The 15,886-nt window shown below is 50.5% G+C and overlaps 1 protein-coding gene across 2 annotated transcripts; it reads right to left on the bottom strand.

Moving 5' to 3' along the window:
• Positions 1-1,191: 1,191 nt before the first annotated feature.
• SLC22A6 (solute carrier family 22 member 6) lies at positions 1,192-8,929 on the bottom strand. Of its 2 annotated transcripts, none has more exons than XM_033205573.1 (10): positions 8,233-8,929; positions 7,858-7,961; positions 7,453-7,607; positions 6,056-6,224; positions 5,477-5,600; positions 5,213-5,331; positions 3,965-4,179; positions 3,720-3,828; positions 1,778-1,981; positions 1,192-1,476 (listed from the first exon to the last, which is right to left on the bottom strand). In XM_033205573.1, exons 1-10 carry the CDS (start codon positions 8,599-8,601, stop codon positions 1,389-1,391), a joined length of 1,656 nt encoding a protein of 551 aa, XP_033061464.1. In that variant the 5' UTR covers positions 8,602-8,929; the 3' UTR covers positions 1,192-1,388. The 2 variants fall into 2 exon arrangements, with proteins under 2 accessions (XP_033061464.1, XP_033061465.1); XM_033205574.1 differs by having other exon boundaries at positions 5,213-5,328; positions 8,233-8,894.
• Between the last annotated feature and the right edge of the window lie 6,957 nt (positions 8,930-15,886).

The raw sequence follows: 15,886 nt of genomic DNA, 5'->3' as shown, positions 1-15,886 counted from the left end.
TTCTTATCTGTAAAACAGGGAATGATTGTAGTAATCTCCAAGGGTTGCTGGGAGGAGTAAATGAGTTAATATAGGCAAATGGTTTAGGACAGTGCCTGGCACATAGTTAGTGTTCCCCACAACCCCTTCCCTCTTCTCTTCCCTCCACCAGCCCAGAGCCCACAGGAGGCAGAGCAACCAAGAGAGCTCAGGTAGTGCAGCAGGCAGGATTAGGTTAGCTAGCAGGCTAATCTAGAGCGGAGCGGGTTTTGAGTCCAGACCCTGTTGGAATCTAGAGATTCCATCATCCTGACCATGCTGATAGAGGGGCCAACTTCCTGAAGTCGCAGCTGTTGTTGTTGTTGTTGTTGTTGTTTTTAATAGAGGCAGGGTCTCGCTATGTTGCCCAGGCTGGTCTTGAACTCCTGGGCTTAAGTGATCCACCCACCTCGGCCTCCCAGCATGCTAGGATTACAGATGTGAGCCACCACACCTGGCCAGCTGTTGTCCTTTTTCTTCTCCTTTGCTGTCAGAGGTTCCCACCTGCTCTCACAGAGGGGGAGGAGCTTGAAATAAAGCCTCTGATTGGCTGCTTTCATTTCAGCCAGTCATTTCAGCTCTTGTCAATTTCTAGCCTGACAGGGAAGGGAGGAGCATTAGATATTTAGCTAAATCTCACAGAAATATTTGAATAGGTTAGAGGATGGGGCAGGGAAGAGGGAGGAAAGGAGGGATACAGAGGGGCAAAGGCAAGAGTCTTTTCTTTTTTTTTTTTTTTTTTTTTTTTTTGAGACGGAGTCTCGCTCTATCGCCCAGGCTGGAGTACGGTGGCGCGATCTCCACTCACTGCAAGCTCCGCCTCCCGGGTTCACGCCATTCTCCTGCCTCAGCCTCCCGTGTAGCTGGGACTACAGGCGCCTGCCACCGCGCCCGGCTAATTTTTGTATTTTTAGTAGAGACAGGGTTTCACCCTGTTAGTCAGGATGGTCTCGATCTCCTGACCTCGTGATCCGCCCGTCTCGGCCTCCCAAAGTGCTGGGATTACAGGCGTGAGCCACCGCGCCCGGCCAAGAGTCTTTTCTAATTGTCTAGGATGGTTTGGAAAATCCTGGGGATGGAGTGGGTGGGAGGGGGGACTGTATGGCCTCTGGGGCTGGAAGCTGACTAAAATGGAGTGGCCATTCCATTTGAGACAAGAGAGACATGGAGAGATGGTATGCAGTCAAACCTTTTAATGATGTGGTTTTGGTGGGGATTATAAAGGGAGGTGGACCCCTGGGAAGGTGCTTTCCTGAACCACAGGCCCTGGACTTGGGTCACCATTTCCTCTTCCTCCTCCTTGTGTGGGTGGCCCGAGACGTGTAGGACCTTCCCTCCCTTTAGGGTTCTGTAAGGCCCCTTCTCAGTCCTCAGAGTCCATTCTTCTCTTGTGCTGAGGCCTGCAGCGGGACCATATACTTCTGGTGCTCTTGTTGCTGTCGCGTCCATTTCCCTTTCCTGCAGGGGGCAGAGGAATGGCACTCTGGGTATGTAGACTCCAGGCCAGGGCCAGGAGATGGGGGCTCCCGTGGGATCTCCACTCAGCTGTGCCTGGCCACCTGCTCTCTGCCCCAAACACCTACTGCTCCCCGGAGCTGGGATCCCCAGGAAGGATTCTAGGAGAAGCTCAGGCAAATGGGGACAAAGGGACACAGAGCTTTGGGCTAGAAGAGGAAGCCTGGGCTTGAGTCTCCATGCCACCTCACCCTGCATGTGTGACCTGGGATATATCCCTGCTCCTTTTTGGGTGGGGGCGCACCTGCTCTCCAGGTCCTGCACCGTGTCTGGCAGTGGCTGGCCCAGGGTCTCTGGCAAGAGGACAGTGACAGCGCTGGCGGCCACGGGAACGGCACCGTAGATGAAGAGAGGCACGGAGGGGTAGAGCTCGGCGGTCATGCTCACCAGCGGGCTCACGATGCTGCCCACTCGGGCCATGGTGCTACCGATCCCCATGCCTGTCTGCCTGCAGGGCCCGCAGCGGATGGGTGTTGGTTAGAGTTCTGGCGTGAATGCCCAGGCTCTGGTCCCATTTGGAGGATGGCAGCTCAGGCTCAGCCCCCAGGACACTCCCAGTACCTCCTCCGTTCCCCATTTAATTAGCAAACCCATTTGGCGATTTTTTTTTTTTTGTAGAGATAGGGTCTCTGCGTTGCCAGGGCTGGTCTTAAACTCCTGGGCTCAAATGGTCCTCCCCCACCACAGCTGTTGGTGATCTTTTTCAAAAGAGAAGTTGGAAAGGGTTCTGGCCAAGGAATAAGGAGACTTAAGATTGAATTTTGCCTCTGCCCTTAACTTGCTGTGTGACTTTGGGCAAGCCCCTTTCCCTCCCTGGGCTTCAGTTTCTGATGTCAAATGATCCAGTTGTGTTACACTACGGTTCTCAGATCACCTGGAGGAATTGTGTTATAGTTGCAACAAGCCAACATACACCTATTGGATTAGAATCCCTAGTGGGAGGGAGCTGGAATCTGCATGTTAAGAACATTATTCATGAGATAAGAGGTTAAAAACATTGACTCAGGAGACATGCTGCTTGGGGTTCAAATGCGTGCTTCACCATTTGTTAGCTGTGTGATCTTGGAGAAGTCACTTAACTTCTCTTTGCCTCAGCTTTCATGTTTGTAAATGGGAATAATAATAGTGCCTACCACAATGGCTTGTTATGCAGATTAAATGAATTAATGTTTGTGAAAAGTTTAAGACACTGCCTGGTACATAGTGAGTGCTTTGGATTATTGCTCTTTCATCTGAAATCTGATAAGGGCACAAGACCATGACCCTCAGGGTTCCACTCTGCAGACTTTACAGGCCCACTCCAACTAGCCCAGGGAAGCCTGACATTTCTTTGACATCTCATGTAAATTTTGCATCCCATTCTTGTTTCTTTTCTTTTCTTTTTTGAAACAGAGTCTCGCTCTGTTGCTGGGGCTGGAGTGCAGTGGCACAATCTCAGCTTACTGCAACCTCCACCTCCCGGGATGAAGCGATTCTCCTGCCTCAGCCTCCCGAGTAGCTGGGACTACAGGTGTGCACCACTACGCCCAGCTAATTTTTGTATTTTTAGTAGAGACGGAGTTTCACCATGTTGGTTGGCCAGGATGGTCTCGATCTCTTGACCTCATGATCTGCCTGCCTCGGCCTCCCAAAGTGTTGGGATTATAGGCATGAGCCACCATGCCCGGCCGCCATTCTTGTTTCTTAATGCAAAAATACTGCTCCCCATCTTAGGACTCAAATGAGCAATACTATATTTATTCCTACTGCTGGGATATTATCAGGAGTGAATCCTGAGATAGGAAATTGCTTTCACGTTTGTGGTCTTTGCTTTCAGATGTATCACTTGGTTTATAGACAGAATGTAGGTTTGGTGGCAGCTTCTAATTTGTGTTTTGGAGATTAAGGGAGGACTTCAATTTGTTGCCTCTGAAATGTGCCTTCTTGGTTCCTTACCCTGCGCCAATTGGTGGTTACTTTTGAGATCTTCTTCTAGGGTCCAGTAAGGGCTTAGAGGATAGTAACACTTGTGTTAGCTAGGCCATGAGGTGTATACTGAGTAGCTACGATGTGCCTTGCAATGGTGAGTGCTGGGAGGGGCCTTTGGGCTGGGATGTACTTGATTTAGCTCTGGGGTCCGACCTGTGCACAGGAGAATGTCTTTCCCCAAGGAAAGGCTGTCATTCTCCTGTTAGGCTCCCACTCACCGGATCATTGTGGGATACAGTTCCCCAGTGTACAGGAAGATGCAGTTGAAGGAGGCAGCCAGACAACCCTTCCCCAGCACAGCAAGAGAGGTTCGGATAATGGACTGGTCTAGAGAGAAAGAAGGGGGATAGCTGGAGCTTGGGAGTGGAGGCTAGGAGGAATTGGCCCCCTCCCTTCTGAGAGGTTGGGTTATGTGTGGGGATGGGGCTGAGGAGAAGGGGCCAAGGTGCTCATGGGTGCTCACCCTGGGGTACCACCCCATTGAGCAGGATGCAGATGCCTGCCAGCAGCAGTGCGGCCATCTGGGCAGGCCGGCGACCCAGGGAGTTGATGACAAGGAAGCCCACAAGCTTGGCAGGTAGGTCCACAGCACCAAAGATCACCTGGATTAGGTAGATGCTGACTCCAAAGCCCTGTAGGTCCATGACCAGCCCATAGTATGCAAAGCTAGTGGCAAACCTAGCAGAGAGAAGAGAGGGGTATAGAGTTTGTTAGGGAGGCTTAAAGTGGGGTACTCTTTCAAAAGCGGGGGAGCTGCATTGGGTACCCTGCTTAAGGAGCTGGAATCTGTCTTGGCTAATATTTCTTCATTTAACCATATAATCAAACTGCAGGGTTTAAGTATTGAGGTAGTCCTCTAATACTCCAAATTTCTCAATCTTCTGATAACTAGGGTCCCAGTTAATTGGGGGAATTTTCACTTAGTTGCTGTGTAGGATTTACATAGGTTTAGTTCTCATCTTATCAGTTGATGCTGGGCTGAGGGAGGGCAGGTGGATATCCAAGCCATCTTCAGGGCCAAGGCAGCTGGGAGAGTACGGAGCCTTCTGGGACCTGTCCATGTTCCTGGGATGAGTGTTGTGCTTTTGAAGATGTCAAGAGCCCGAAAAATGAAGCTCAAGATTATTGGCTAGAGCCCATGACTCAGAATAAATCCCAAATTGGAAGCAAATAATTCATTGGCAGGATTGTTCCTTCTGATCATGTTTCCCTTAACTGTCATGGGATTGCTATGGTGATGGGAAGGAAGGATAATGGGGAGTGTTGCAAAGGGAAAGGAAGATTTTCTTTGGCCTTGGCCAAAGTGTTCTTTGGAGATGAGTTTTAGTCATCTTGTTGCCTGTGCCTGTGTTTCCGGCAGGCACCATCAAGCCAGTAAAATCTATGAATATTTTGCAAGCCAGACTGGTCTCTGCCTTCATGATGTAAGTCTATTGACTCTGGAGCCCATTGGTCCTGATGAGGTGTCTCCATATTGGAACAGGGCTAGTGAAAAGACAAGATGGGGAGACTGGTGTCCTGTGTGGAGACTGGGACTGAGTCGAGGCTGGGGGGCATTTGGTTCCTAAAGGTGATCCCTAGTGTGGGGTTACTGCTTCTCACAGCAGGTCTGCTGACCTTCCTGCCCTCTTGTCTGGCCTCTTCCACCCATTGTGTCTCCTCCCGCCCCAGCCAGCCTTTTGTCTCAGTCTGTCTGTCTTTCTGGGCCTACCACAGCATGGAGAGGCAGAGGAAGAGGTGGCGGAGGGTGGGGCAGCGCAGCAGCTCCATGGCCGATGCCTGGCCTTTGCCCATGGTCAGCTCCTTCTGCAGACTGGCCCGGAGTACCTGCTGGGACCGGCAGAGCTCAGGGCCTGGGATCTTCCCAAGGAGCTCCTCCCTAATCCCTTATTCAGGGGAGTTCCCTGGGCCCTGGGTTTGGGGTTTGAGGATGAAGCCCTGGGAGGTTATCATGGGAAGTCTCAGGGGATCTCACCTCCATACTCAACTTGGCTCCTTCTTCCCGCTTCCCATTGATCCGGGCGACTCTCTGCAGGGCCCTCAGGGTGAGGTCCAGCCTACCGGAGGAGGAGTGCCAGCGGGCCGACTCGATGAAGAACCTGGGAGCAGGGGTGGGGGTGGGTGTCAGCATGTCTTCAGTTCCAGTCAGCTGGGTGGGGGGCTGGGGCTGGTCTTTCCAGGGGCCTGCGATGGGATTTTATGTAAGGTTGGGAACCCGGGGGCCTTGCCAAATCCCTCTCTGTAGGACCACGAGGCAGTGCCCAGCTTGGTAATGACATATTTCCCAATCCAGAAGCTCAGCTCTTGGTTGCTGGTAGGGGGAGCAGAGCAGGCAGGCTGACTGAGTGGGGGAAGCCAGAGAATTGGATATCCTGGGGCAAAGCCTTCTCCCCGCAGCCTTGGTCTCCCTGTCTGCCACACAGAGGCATTGTATTGGGTTTGACTTTCTCTACATTTCTGGGATGGGATGTGTGCTGAGCTCTGGGAGATGCCCTGTCCCTTACAGCCCTCTGGGCTCCTGTGGCAACCATGTCCTACCCTAGGCCCCACGCACCAGGAGTAGATGAAGAAGGCAAAAAAAGGCACAGAGACCAGCAGCTGCAGGTAGCGCCAGTGGGGAACAGCATAGGCCACGCCGGCCAGGAGGAACTGGCCCAGGCTGTAGACATAGCCAATCAAGGTGCCCACGCAGGCCCGTGTGTGGATGGGCATCCACTCCACATCTGGAAAGAGGGTTAAGACAGGATGCTGCAACTACCTGGGCTACTGGGCTAGTAAAGACCCTCCCTCCATCCAAACCTTGGCCTGTCCCAAGGCTCAGTGGAAAATGCATCGAGTAAGTTGAGTGCCGGGGTGATGGGAGTGGGGCAATTTCAGTGGAGGTATGGATGGGGAGTTGGGTTCAGAATATCCGGGAACTGCCCCCTCCACATTCTTGACTTTTTTGTTTTTCCTGCTCCTCCTCAACCCATTCTCCTGACTAGAGTTCCTTCTCCATTGAGAGCACCTCTGGCCACTCGGTCTGTCTTCAACAGCAACCATTCTTCTGGTCTTCCTCAGCTGTGGACTGGATTCCACTCTCACTGGCCAGAGCAGCTTGGAGGAGGCAGTGGCTCTTCTGCATCCTGGAGTCTTGAGGTAGGAGTGGGACCACCTCTCTGGTGTGGTTTGGAGAGGCCTACCTCCTGTCCAGGTGGGCTCCCCATTGGGCTGCTGGGACAGGGACTTGGATACTTAGGCTGGACTTGGGGGCTGGATTTCTTAGGTGTCTTGCCCAGGTTCTAGCCCAGTCCCGGTTAATTCCTCTAGCCCAGAGAATCCCAAATCCTTGGATTTCCTTCTGTGGTTGAGGAATGACCTTGGGTAAATCCTTTCCCTTCTTCTCAGCCTCAGATTCCTCATTTGAGAAACATGGGGTCAGGGGGGGTTTATCTATCAGAGGATGCACATCCATGGCCCATGGAGAGACCACACTCAGTCCATGGACGCGTCTTGTCTGCACGATGCCGCCTCACCCTATGTTTATTATTAGAGTTAATTGCAAACATTAAAAACACTGGGATATTTTACATTAATCAAAGAGGAGGGGGAAGCTATGACAACCCTAGGATCTCCTGCCTGGAGCAGCTGTGTGCCTGGGGTGTCTCTGGATGAATGTGTCTCTCCTTTGAATACAGTTCTCACCATTCCCTAATGCCTCCTGCACCTGGCCTGCTTGGCCTCTTGCGTGATCTGCTGGCTCTAACAATGGAGTTCGCAATCCTGTTTTTAAATGAGGGGTCAGGGTGGCATGAGCCTGAGAAAAAGGTTGTTCTATTGGCAGGAAGGTGAGACCCAAGAGAGAAGCTGGAGGGCAGGCAGGGCTCAGGAGGGGCAGGCCGGGAGGGGAGGCTGGAAAGGGGTTGCTGGGCTGGGTGGCCAGAGGGGAGTGGGCTGGTAAGTGTCTCTCACTCAGTGTCATGCAGTTGAGGGCGATGCCAGCCAGAGACATGCCCGAGAGGAGCCGGAAGGCGCAGTAGATGGGGAAGTTGGGTGCGAAGGCTGCACAGGTCCCTGACACAGCTGTCTGCAGGTAGTTCAAGATCAGTACCTTCCGGCGGCCTAGCCTGTGGGAGGAGGGGAGACCTGTAACAGGGCCCTGGAGACTGATGGGGGCCAGGCTGAGCCAGGAGAGGAGGGCTCACCCTGGATCATGCCTAGGCTGGGGTATTTTGAGGACCTCTGTGGTATTATGAGACTGGTGCTGTAGATTCTCAAACCAGCCCCGGCTGGCAATGCCAAGCTCCCACCTAGACCCCCTGAGCCCAGCTGAGCCCCTAATCCCAGCCCAGCCCCTTGACCCTACCCAGGACTGACCTGTCTGCAAGGTAGCCGAACACCATGGCTCCGAGCAGCACCCCCACCATGTACAAGGACTGGGCCAGCTGGCGTAAGGCCCTGTGAGAGCACACGAGGTCCCACTGTGGGGAGAGGAGCAAGGGTCAGGCAGGGATGAGCCTGGCTTCAGAGAATCCCCTTCCCCTCCTTCAGCTGGTCCTCTGGGGTCCATGTCACCCTCTTCCTCTGGCACTTTGCCCTTTGCTTCTCTGATCCTGACAGCTGAGAGCGTTTTTCTTTTTAACTCAGCAATTAAAAAACTCAGCAGTTAACTTCTCCACGTACATTTTTTTTTTTAACAAAGGCCCCCATCTTCCCATCTTGGCCCCTGGATGGGGAGCCCCAGGTCCTCACCTCAGTCACGATGGTAGATGGGAAGGTGCTGTTGTCATAGACCCAGCCATCGGTGCAGGGCTCTGTGGTCCCCGTGCCATTGGCTTCTGTGCCATTGGGAAAGGACGGTCCCCACTGCGGGGAGGTGAAGCGGAGGCAGGACTCAGGCTGCCCCTGCCTGTCCCGGGGCAGCCAGGCCTCCAGCCCCCCATCCTTGCTGAGGTTGGCGTTGGCAGGTGGGCGGCAGTGGTGGGTAGGGATGGCAGCGGTGAAGTTCTGCACAGTGTTGTGAGAAGCCATCAGGAGCAGGGGGAGGACCACCAGGGTGACCTGGATCTGCTGGAAGCGGCCGACACCCCCCACCTGCTGCAGGAGGTCATTAAAGGCCATTGGGCCAGACCCAGCCCAGCGGCTGGGGGCTGAGGCCTTCCGATCCCAGGACCTCTGCCTCTCTGCCTGCCTGCCGTCCTCTGCTGGAGGAGCAGCACTGCCGTTGCCTCCGCAGCTGAGTTGCTCCGGGAGCTGAGTCCGAGCTGCTCTGTGGGGGGACAGCAGCCTCCTTGGCTGCTCCTCCTTCTTCCCCGGTCTCCCTGATCTGTCCCTCCCTTTTCCCTTGCAGCTTCTCCTCACTTTGGGGGTCAGGGCAGCTCAGCTTTCAGGGTCTGCTGGAGGCCTGACCCTTGTATGGGCAGCTTTTAATCCTTGACCTGGAGGGAATGAGTTAAAGTGTGACTTGGTATCAGAAGGATTAACCCTCCAAGGATTCCTTGTGTCAGTGGAATTTCTCCAAGTGGTTATAAAGGGCAGGAGAGGGTGGACTGAAGCAGGAGTGGGGAGAGGGGTGTATGGGGGGGCATCTGGGCATCTGGGGGTAGGAGGAGCCAGGGTGGGATCTATTGGATCTATTTGTCTTCCTTTTAAGAATGAGACTGGGCTCTGGGAAGTGTGGTGGCCTCTTGAGGAGTTTCTGCCCTTTTTAGTGGATGAGATCCAAATAGTCTGCCTTTGGGAAGGGTTGCCAGGGAAATTACAGGGTGCCCAATCAAATTTGCATTTTAGGTCAATGAAGAATTTTTAAAAGTATGAGTAATGTCTCTAATATTGCATGGGACATACTTATACTAAAAAATTCTTCATTGATTTGAAATGCAAATTTGACTGGGCACCCTGTATCCTTATTTGCTAAATGTGACAACCCCAGTCGTTGTTCTGGGGACAGCTCACGTCCTATAGAACCACGGGCTTGTTCAGTTGGAAGAAACAACAGAGGTTAGAGGCTGCTTTTGGAGTGGGACCTAAGACCAATGTCATACACAACGTAGGGTAGTTCTGCAGTGGCTCTTCTGGCCCCTCCAAGCTTTGGATTTTCCCCTAGTCATATTGTCTTCTGTCCAAAGTGTCTCTTTCCTTTTCTTTTCATTTCTCTTTTCTTTTTTTCTTTTCTTTTCTGACACAGTCTCACTCTGTTGCCCAGGCTGGAGTGCAATGGTGCAATCTCCCCTCCCCTCACCTCCTTTTCTTTTCTTTTCTCTTTTCTTTTCTTTCTTTTCTTTTCTTTTCTTTTCTTTTCTCTTTTCTTTTCTTTTCTTTTCTTTTCTTTTCTTTTCTTTTCTTTTTTTCTTTTCTTTTCTTTTCTGACACAGTCTCACTCTGTTGCCCAGCTGGAGTGCAATGATGCAATCTCAGTTCACTGCAGCCTCCACCTCCCAGGTTCAAGTGATTCTTGTGCCTCAGCCTCCTGAGTAGCTGGGATTACAGGCATGTGCTACCACGCACGGCTAATTTTTGTTATTTTTAGTAGAGATGAGGTTTCGCCATGTTGGCCAGGCTGGTCTCAAACTCCTGACTTCAGCTGATCTGCCCCCCTCGGCCTCCCAAAATGCTGGGATTACAGGCGTGAGCCACCACGACTGGCCTCTTTGCTTTATTTTTGAGATAGGGTCTCACTCTGTCATCCAGGCTGGAGTACAGTGGCACAGTCTTGGCATACTGCAGCCTTGACCTCCCTGGTCTCAGGTGATCTTCCCAGTTCAGCTTCCTGAGTAGCTAGAACTACATGTGTGCACCAGTACACATGTATTTATTTATGTATTTATTTTTAAGAGATGTGGTTTTGCCATGTTGCCCAGGCTGGTCTTGAACTCCTAGGCTCAAGCAATGCACCTGCCTCAGCCTTCCAAATTGCTGGGATTATAGGAGTAACCCACTGCGCCCAGCCATAGTGTTATTTTTTAAAACAATGAGCATGAACTTACTGTATTTTTAGCCACAACTCTAAGATGATATGAATTCAATGACATGAATTCCTCCAACAGAGTTTTGGCTCCTGAGTCACATGTGATCAGGGAAGTGTGGAGCTCTGATTGGATGGGCTTCCATGGGATCCAGTTGGTTGGATCCCAGATTGGGGACACTGAGAGACAGTAGGTAGCAGCTTCTCGTTATTAACTTGTGCAATTCATATTATATAAAACATGGACTCGAGTCAGTCTACTTGGACCCACACCCTCACGCCACACTTATTGGCTGTGGAACCAGGGGCAAGTGACTAAACTCCTGTGTACCTCAGTGTCCTCATTTGCAAGATGGGGATAATAGCTATGTTTGCTGCCTTGAGTTTTTGGAGCATTAAATGAACTAATATAGATAAGAAGCTTAAAGTAGCTCAGATGCTCTGTAATTCAGTGGTTACTGACTCTTCTTACTTGTTTCTGGTGAAAAGGTGAGACTATCACATTGATTTTAGAAAGAAAATGTGTCTAAGTACATCTTATCCGAAGAAGAGTGATTTTTGACTGGGGGTGATTTTGCCCCCCAGGGGACACTTGGCAATGTCTGGAGATATTTTTGGTTGTCACAACTCGGGATGGTTGTGGTGCTACTGGTTTTTAGCGGGTAGAGGTTAGGGATGCCGCTGAATATCCTGCAATGCACAGGACAGGCTCCCACAACAAAGAATTATCTAGACCCCCAAATGTCAGTGGTGCTGAGATTGAGAAACGCTACCTTAAAAGATGTTGCAGGCCGGGCACAGTGGCTCATGCTTATAATCCCAGCACTTTGGGAGGCCGAGGCAGGCAGATCACAAGGTCAGGAGTTCGAGACCATCCTGACTAACGTGGTGAAACCCCATCTCTACTAAAAATACAAAAATTAGGTGGTGCGCACCTGTAATCCCAGTTACTCCAAGAGGTTGAGGCAGAAGAATTGCTTGAACCTGGGAGGTGGAGGTTGCAGTGAGCTGAGATCACAGCACTGCACTCCAGCTTGGGTGACAGAGTGAGGCTTCATTAAAAAAGGAAAAAAAAAAAAAAAAAGATGTTGCAGAGTTTGTGTGTTTAATAATCAATCTTATACCTGCTTGGTCAAGGAAAGATGACTCCTATCAAAATATTCCCAGGAACCCCCATGATCTCATTTTGTGAAGAAAATGTTTTGGAAGGCAAGGAAGAGAAATCCTCCTCCTCCTTGTTCTGCTGGAGGACAACTGGATAACCTGGCCTCCAAAGGCCTGCAGCTCTTCCCCAGCCTGGGCCCACCCAGCCACTTCCACCACTGGGGTGGCTGAATCAGGAAACTGACCTTCCTGTGTCTGCTCTAACACCCTTCTCCACTATGTCCTAGCTTGACTGTTGAGCTTGGCTTACCATGCTGGACTCTTCCTTGCCCTTTATCATGTGTTTCCATTTTGGGTCTCTAACTGTCCCTCTAGGTAACCTGGCTCCTGCTGACTGCCCCTCCACCTAGCTTCGTCATTCTCTTGGCATGTGTCTACACGTGATGGATGATTAGAGTTCCATCATTTGACAGAAAGCACTCTAGGTCCTATGCAAATGAGCCGATGCCAAGGGTCATGAGAAGAAAGGATGTTTCTCAATTCTTTGGGGCAGAAATCTCCAAGTCTTGCTGTTGAAGGGATGTCGTTTGATGTCCAACTTCTCTCGTTAGAAGTCGAGATGCCCTGTTCATGTTGTGTAGTTTATGCAAACTTCAGCCTTGTGCATGAAGCTGGGAGGGTTTTTATCATTCATCAGGACCCTGAGATCCATGAAGTCTTTGATTGGTTCCAACCTATTCTGTCTAACTTCAAAGCTGAGTTCTTAACTGCTGCTGTTGAGGTGTAGACTGCCCAGCCCAAAGGGTTTTGGAAATTATCTGGGCTCATTTGTACAAAAGAGAAAAGGGGAGGCCCAGAAAGGGATGCAACTCAACCCAGTCTTCCCCCTCCCACCTGGTGTTGGTTCTGGGCTGGGACCCAGTGGGTATCCAGATGCCTGACAACATTCTCCAGGCCAAGATACATAAGAGTCCTGTGGTCTGGGGTTGCGAGGACAGCTGGACAAACAGCTTGGGGACTGTGGGGCCAGTCTCCTGCTAGGACCTGGTGCCCTCATGGGGGAATGGGTGGAGTGTTGAGGGCAGCAGGGGATGGTGGGCCCCTACAAGCACCCTCCCTCTCTAAGCCTGTGCCAACCCCGCCTTGGAGAAGAGCTCCCTCCTGACTGCCTGACGAGCTCCGAGCCTGGCTGAGTCTGGAAAAGCCTCCATTGGAGACTCTGGGCCCTGAATTGTGTTTGGGTCCTGGGATCATCTGAGTGGCAAGGGATTCCCAGCAGCCTCCTGGCTCATGGAGAATTTCTGGATGGGCATACTCGCATGGCAAGTGATTTCCAGAGCTAGGAACTGCCCCTTAGGGGAAACTTCTGGGCTACTGAAACCTCACAATTGCACTTCCTTGTGCTGACTGGAATGTAGACTTAAATTCTGGTCATACTTACTGAGAAAGGGTCAAATCTGGGAATCTCTGATTGGCCCAGAGCCATAGAACCACATGCCATCTAAGTTGAACACCATCACTCAGGTAAAAACATCTCATTGTACACATAAGGAGATCAAGGCCCAGAGCAGGCAAAGGATTTGTCCATGATCACACAGCAAGCAAGTCTGGAACTCAACTCTTTGGACTCCATTGTTCTTCCTACCATGCCAGCAGCCATCATATATCCCAGATTTTCTGGGAGAAGTCCTGATTTTGTATAACTTTATTCCATTATATAAATGGGATTTAAAGTGTGGGACTACCTGTGATTTTGGTTTTCATTCTTTTGTGAGACGTTTCAAATAAATAATTTACAGATCATATAAAACAGTCTTACTTAGATCACATGCCCTAACCATGGGTTTGAAATGATTGACTTGGGGAGGAGTCCAGCAGATTCCAAGTGTCAGCCAGGCCCCTCGCAACATTCTGAGTAAGGAATTCTGAGATACACTGTGAGCTTTGTGCCTTGTGGCCTGATTATCCTGGCTGGTGGATGGTGCAGAAATTAGAAATTCCTCCAAAGACTTCCATTTAAAGACTGGACATGAGGCCAGTGACCTGTGAGTTGACACAGCATGAGGACTCTGCCCAAAAGTGGTGCTCCATATTGGATCTCCATGCATCGAGCCAGGTGGAGTCCCTGCTTAGAGACAGAAGGGAGGGAGTAGAAAAAGCAAGCGGAGCTGGGGTTGTAGAGGAATAAGCAGCAATGGAGAGGAGGAAGAATCCAGAATGGGGATTTGGGGATTGCAAGAAGAACCGGTCTTGTGAGTGGCCAGTTTGTCCTGACCAACATCCCAGTTCACCATGAGTCCTGACCGTGTACCTGGAAAGCATTTCCTGGGTGTCTTCCCTTCCCTTCATGCATGTCCTTGCAATAAGCACCCCGAAGCAGCACAGGAATAGTCATGGCCAGGACATCCTGGCAACCGCTCTGAATTCTGGACAGCCGAAAGATGGGGGCATGGCGGGGTCAGTGTTCCTCCCTGAGCCTAGTCCTTCTCCCTCCAGGTTGAGACCCAGTCAAACCAAGGGGAGGCATTGCTGGCTCTGTTGTCAGCTGATCCTAGGCTCCAAGGTAGAAGCTCTATAGGTAGAAACCAGGTTCCAAGATAGAAACTAGGTGGCTTCTCCTCATTCAACCCCATAGCACTTTCAGCTTAAGGGCCAGATCTCAGGGGGCAGTGTGGCACAAGGCTGGTCCTAGGTGCCAGCCCCAGGTTACCTACAGGTTGGCAAGGGGGAGTCCTGCATCCAAAATGATCACAAATGGCCAGTCCCAGCAGCTTCCCACGTGGCTGGGTGACAGATGGGCTGGGATAGGAGACCCTTCTTCCCTTCTCATTCTTTTTCTTCTTGCCTCTTGATTCTTTTCCCTGACTTACCCCTGACTTCCTCTACTTATGCTTTCTAGGATCTCCTGCCAGATCATCTATGGTACTTGGACTCAAATTCTTGTCTTGGAGTCTGCTTCCAGGGAAACACCCACTAAGACACAAATGTGATCATAGTTCATTGTCTGATAAGCAGGTACCCAACCCAGGCTCTGGGGCGGGCGGGGAGGGGGTCACAGAAGGCTTTTCAGAGGAATCCATCCAAGCTAGGCCTTAAGGATGAGTTGGCGTGAGCCAAGTGCTGTGGAGTTGGATGGGGAGAAGCCAAGCGCTGGACATGGTGAAGAGCAGAGGCAGTCTAGGATCTGAAAAAAGTCAGTTGAGGTTAGATTTCTGGGTACAAGGTGGAGAGTGTTAAAAACCAAAGCTGTTGAGGCAGATTGGGCCTGGTCATGGCAGGCCTTGTGAAAGACTTTAGATTTTATCCCATTGGGAAGTCACCAGAATGTTGAAGCAGGGGTATAATACGACCCCTTTCATATTTATTAAGCTGTCTCTGAAATATCTAAATACAGATTTGAGAGTAATTAGCTCTGTGTCTGATAATTAAAGACCTGTAGTATGTCTGAGTTGTCCAATGTGGTAGCCAGTAGCCACTACTGAGTGCTTGAATTGAGTTAGTCCAAACTGAAATATGCTGCTAGTGGAAAATACACACCAGAATTTGAAAACTTAGTCTGAATTTAAGGTTATAAAATATCTAATTGATAATGTTAATATTGACTAATCCTGAAATGCAATATTTGAAGATATTGGTCCAAACAAATATTATTATATTATTTATATAATATACTCAAAATTAATTTCACCTGTTTTCTTTTAGCTTTTTAAAAATGGCTACTAGATGATTTGGAATTACATACGTGGCTTACACTCTATTTCCCCTGGACGGTGCTGGGGAAGAATGTTACAGGAAGAGGGTCCTAGGAAAGATTCCTGGGGAACATCAGTGTTGAAGAGATGATAGAGGGAGAGGATCTGCTTTTGGAGCTGTTTGGTTACAAGGAGCAGCCCATCAAGTTAGCTTAAACGGAAAGGGGAATTTATTTGGAGAATTCAGGGATATTTAATAGAATCCCAAGGTAAAAAGCGCATCCAGGGCTGATGAGGAACCGAGACCTGGAATTCGTTAAGAACCAGTGGAAGTCGCCTCACCAGCTCTTTTTATCTGGGCCCATGTGGTCTCTTGTTCTCTTTTTCTCTGTGCATCTGCCTTATTCTCTTGCTGCAACTGGCCTCCTCTGCTCTATCTGCATCTGGGCCAGCCTAGCCTCATGCTAGCTTGTCTTCCCAGGGCAAGGACAAAGAGATGGAAAAGAACCTCTAAGATCTCAAATCCTAGCCTAGGAAAGAGTATGTGATAAATGAGATTTGGATCTGGAGTGCCCTTGTGATCAATGAGATTTGGATCTGGAGTGGCCTCTGGTCTAGTTGGTCACTACCAGAGATGGTGGGTCAT

Source organism: Trachypithecus francoisi, unplaced genomic scaffold, assembly GCF_009764315.1.
Source record: "Trachypithecus francoisi isolate TF-2019V2 unplaced genomic scaffold, Tfra_2.0 Lachesis_group8, whole genome shotgun sequence".
NCBI classification, from domain to species: Eukaryota; Metazoa; Chordata; class Mammalia; order Primates; family Cercopithecidae; genus Trachypithecus; species Trachypithecus francoisi.
This window is presented reverse-complemented; position numbering and strand designations above follow the sequence as displayed.

What these genes read in the sequence shown, in the direction of transcription:
- SLC22A6 (XM_033205573.1), bottom strand. Translation starts at nt 8,601, where the DNA reads ATGGCCTTTAATGACCTCCTGCAGCAGGTGGGGGGTGTCGGCCGCTTC. An exon ending in CAATGGGGTGGTACCCCAGG is followed by an intron (nt 3,829 to 3,964) that starts GTGAGCACCCAT and finishes CTTTCTCTCTAG; the next exon opens with ACCAGTCCATTATCCGAACC. An exon ending in CTGTATCCCACAATGATCCG is followed by an intron (nt 1,982 to 3,719) that starts GTGAGTGGGAGC and finishes CGGGCCCTGCAG; the next exon opens with GCAGACAGGCATGGGGATCG.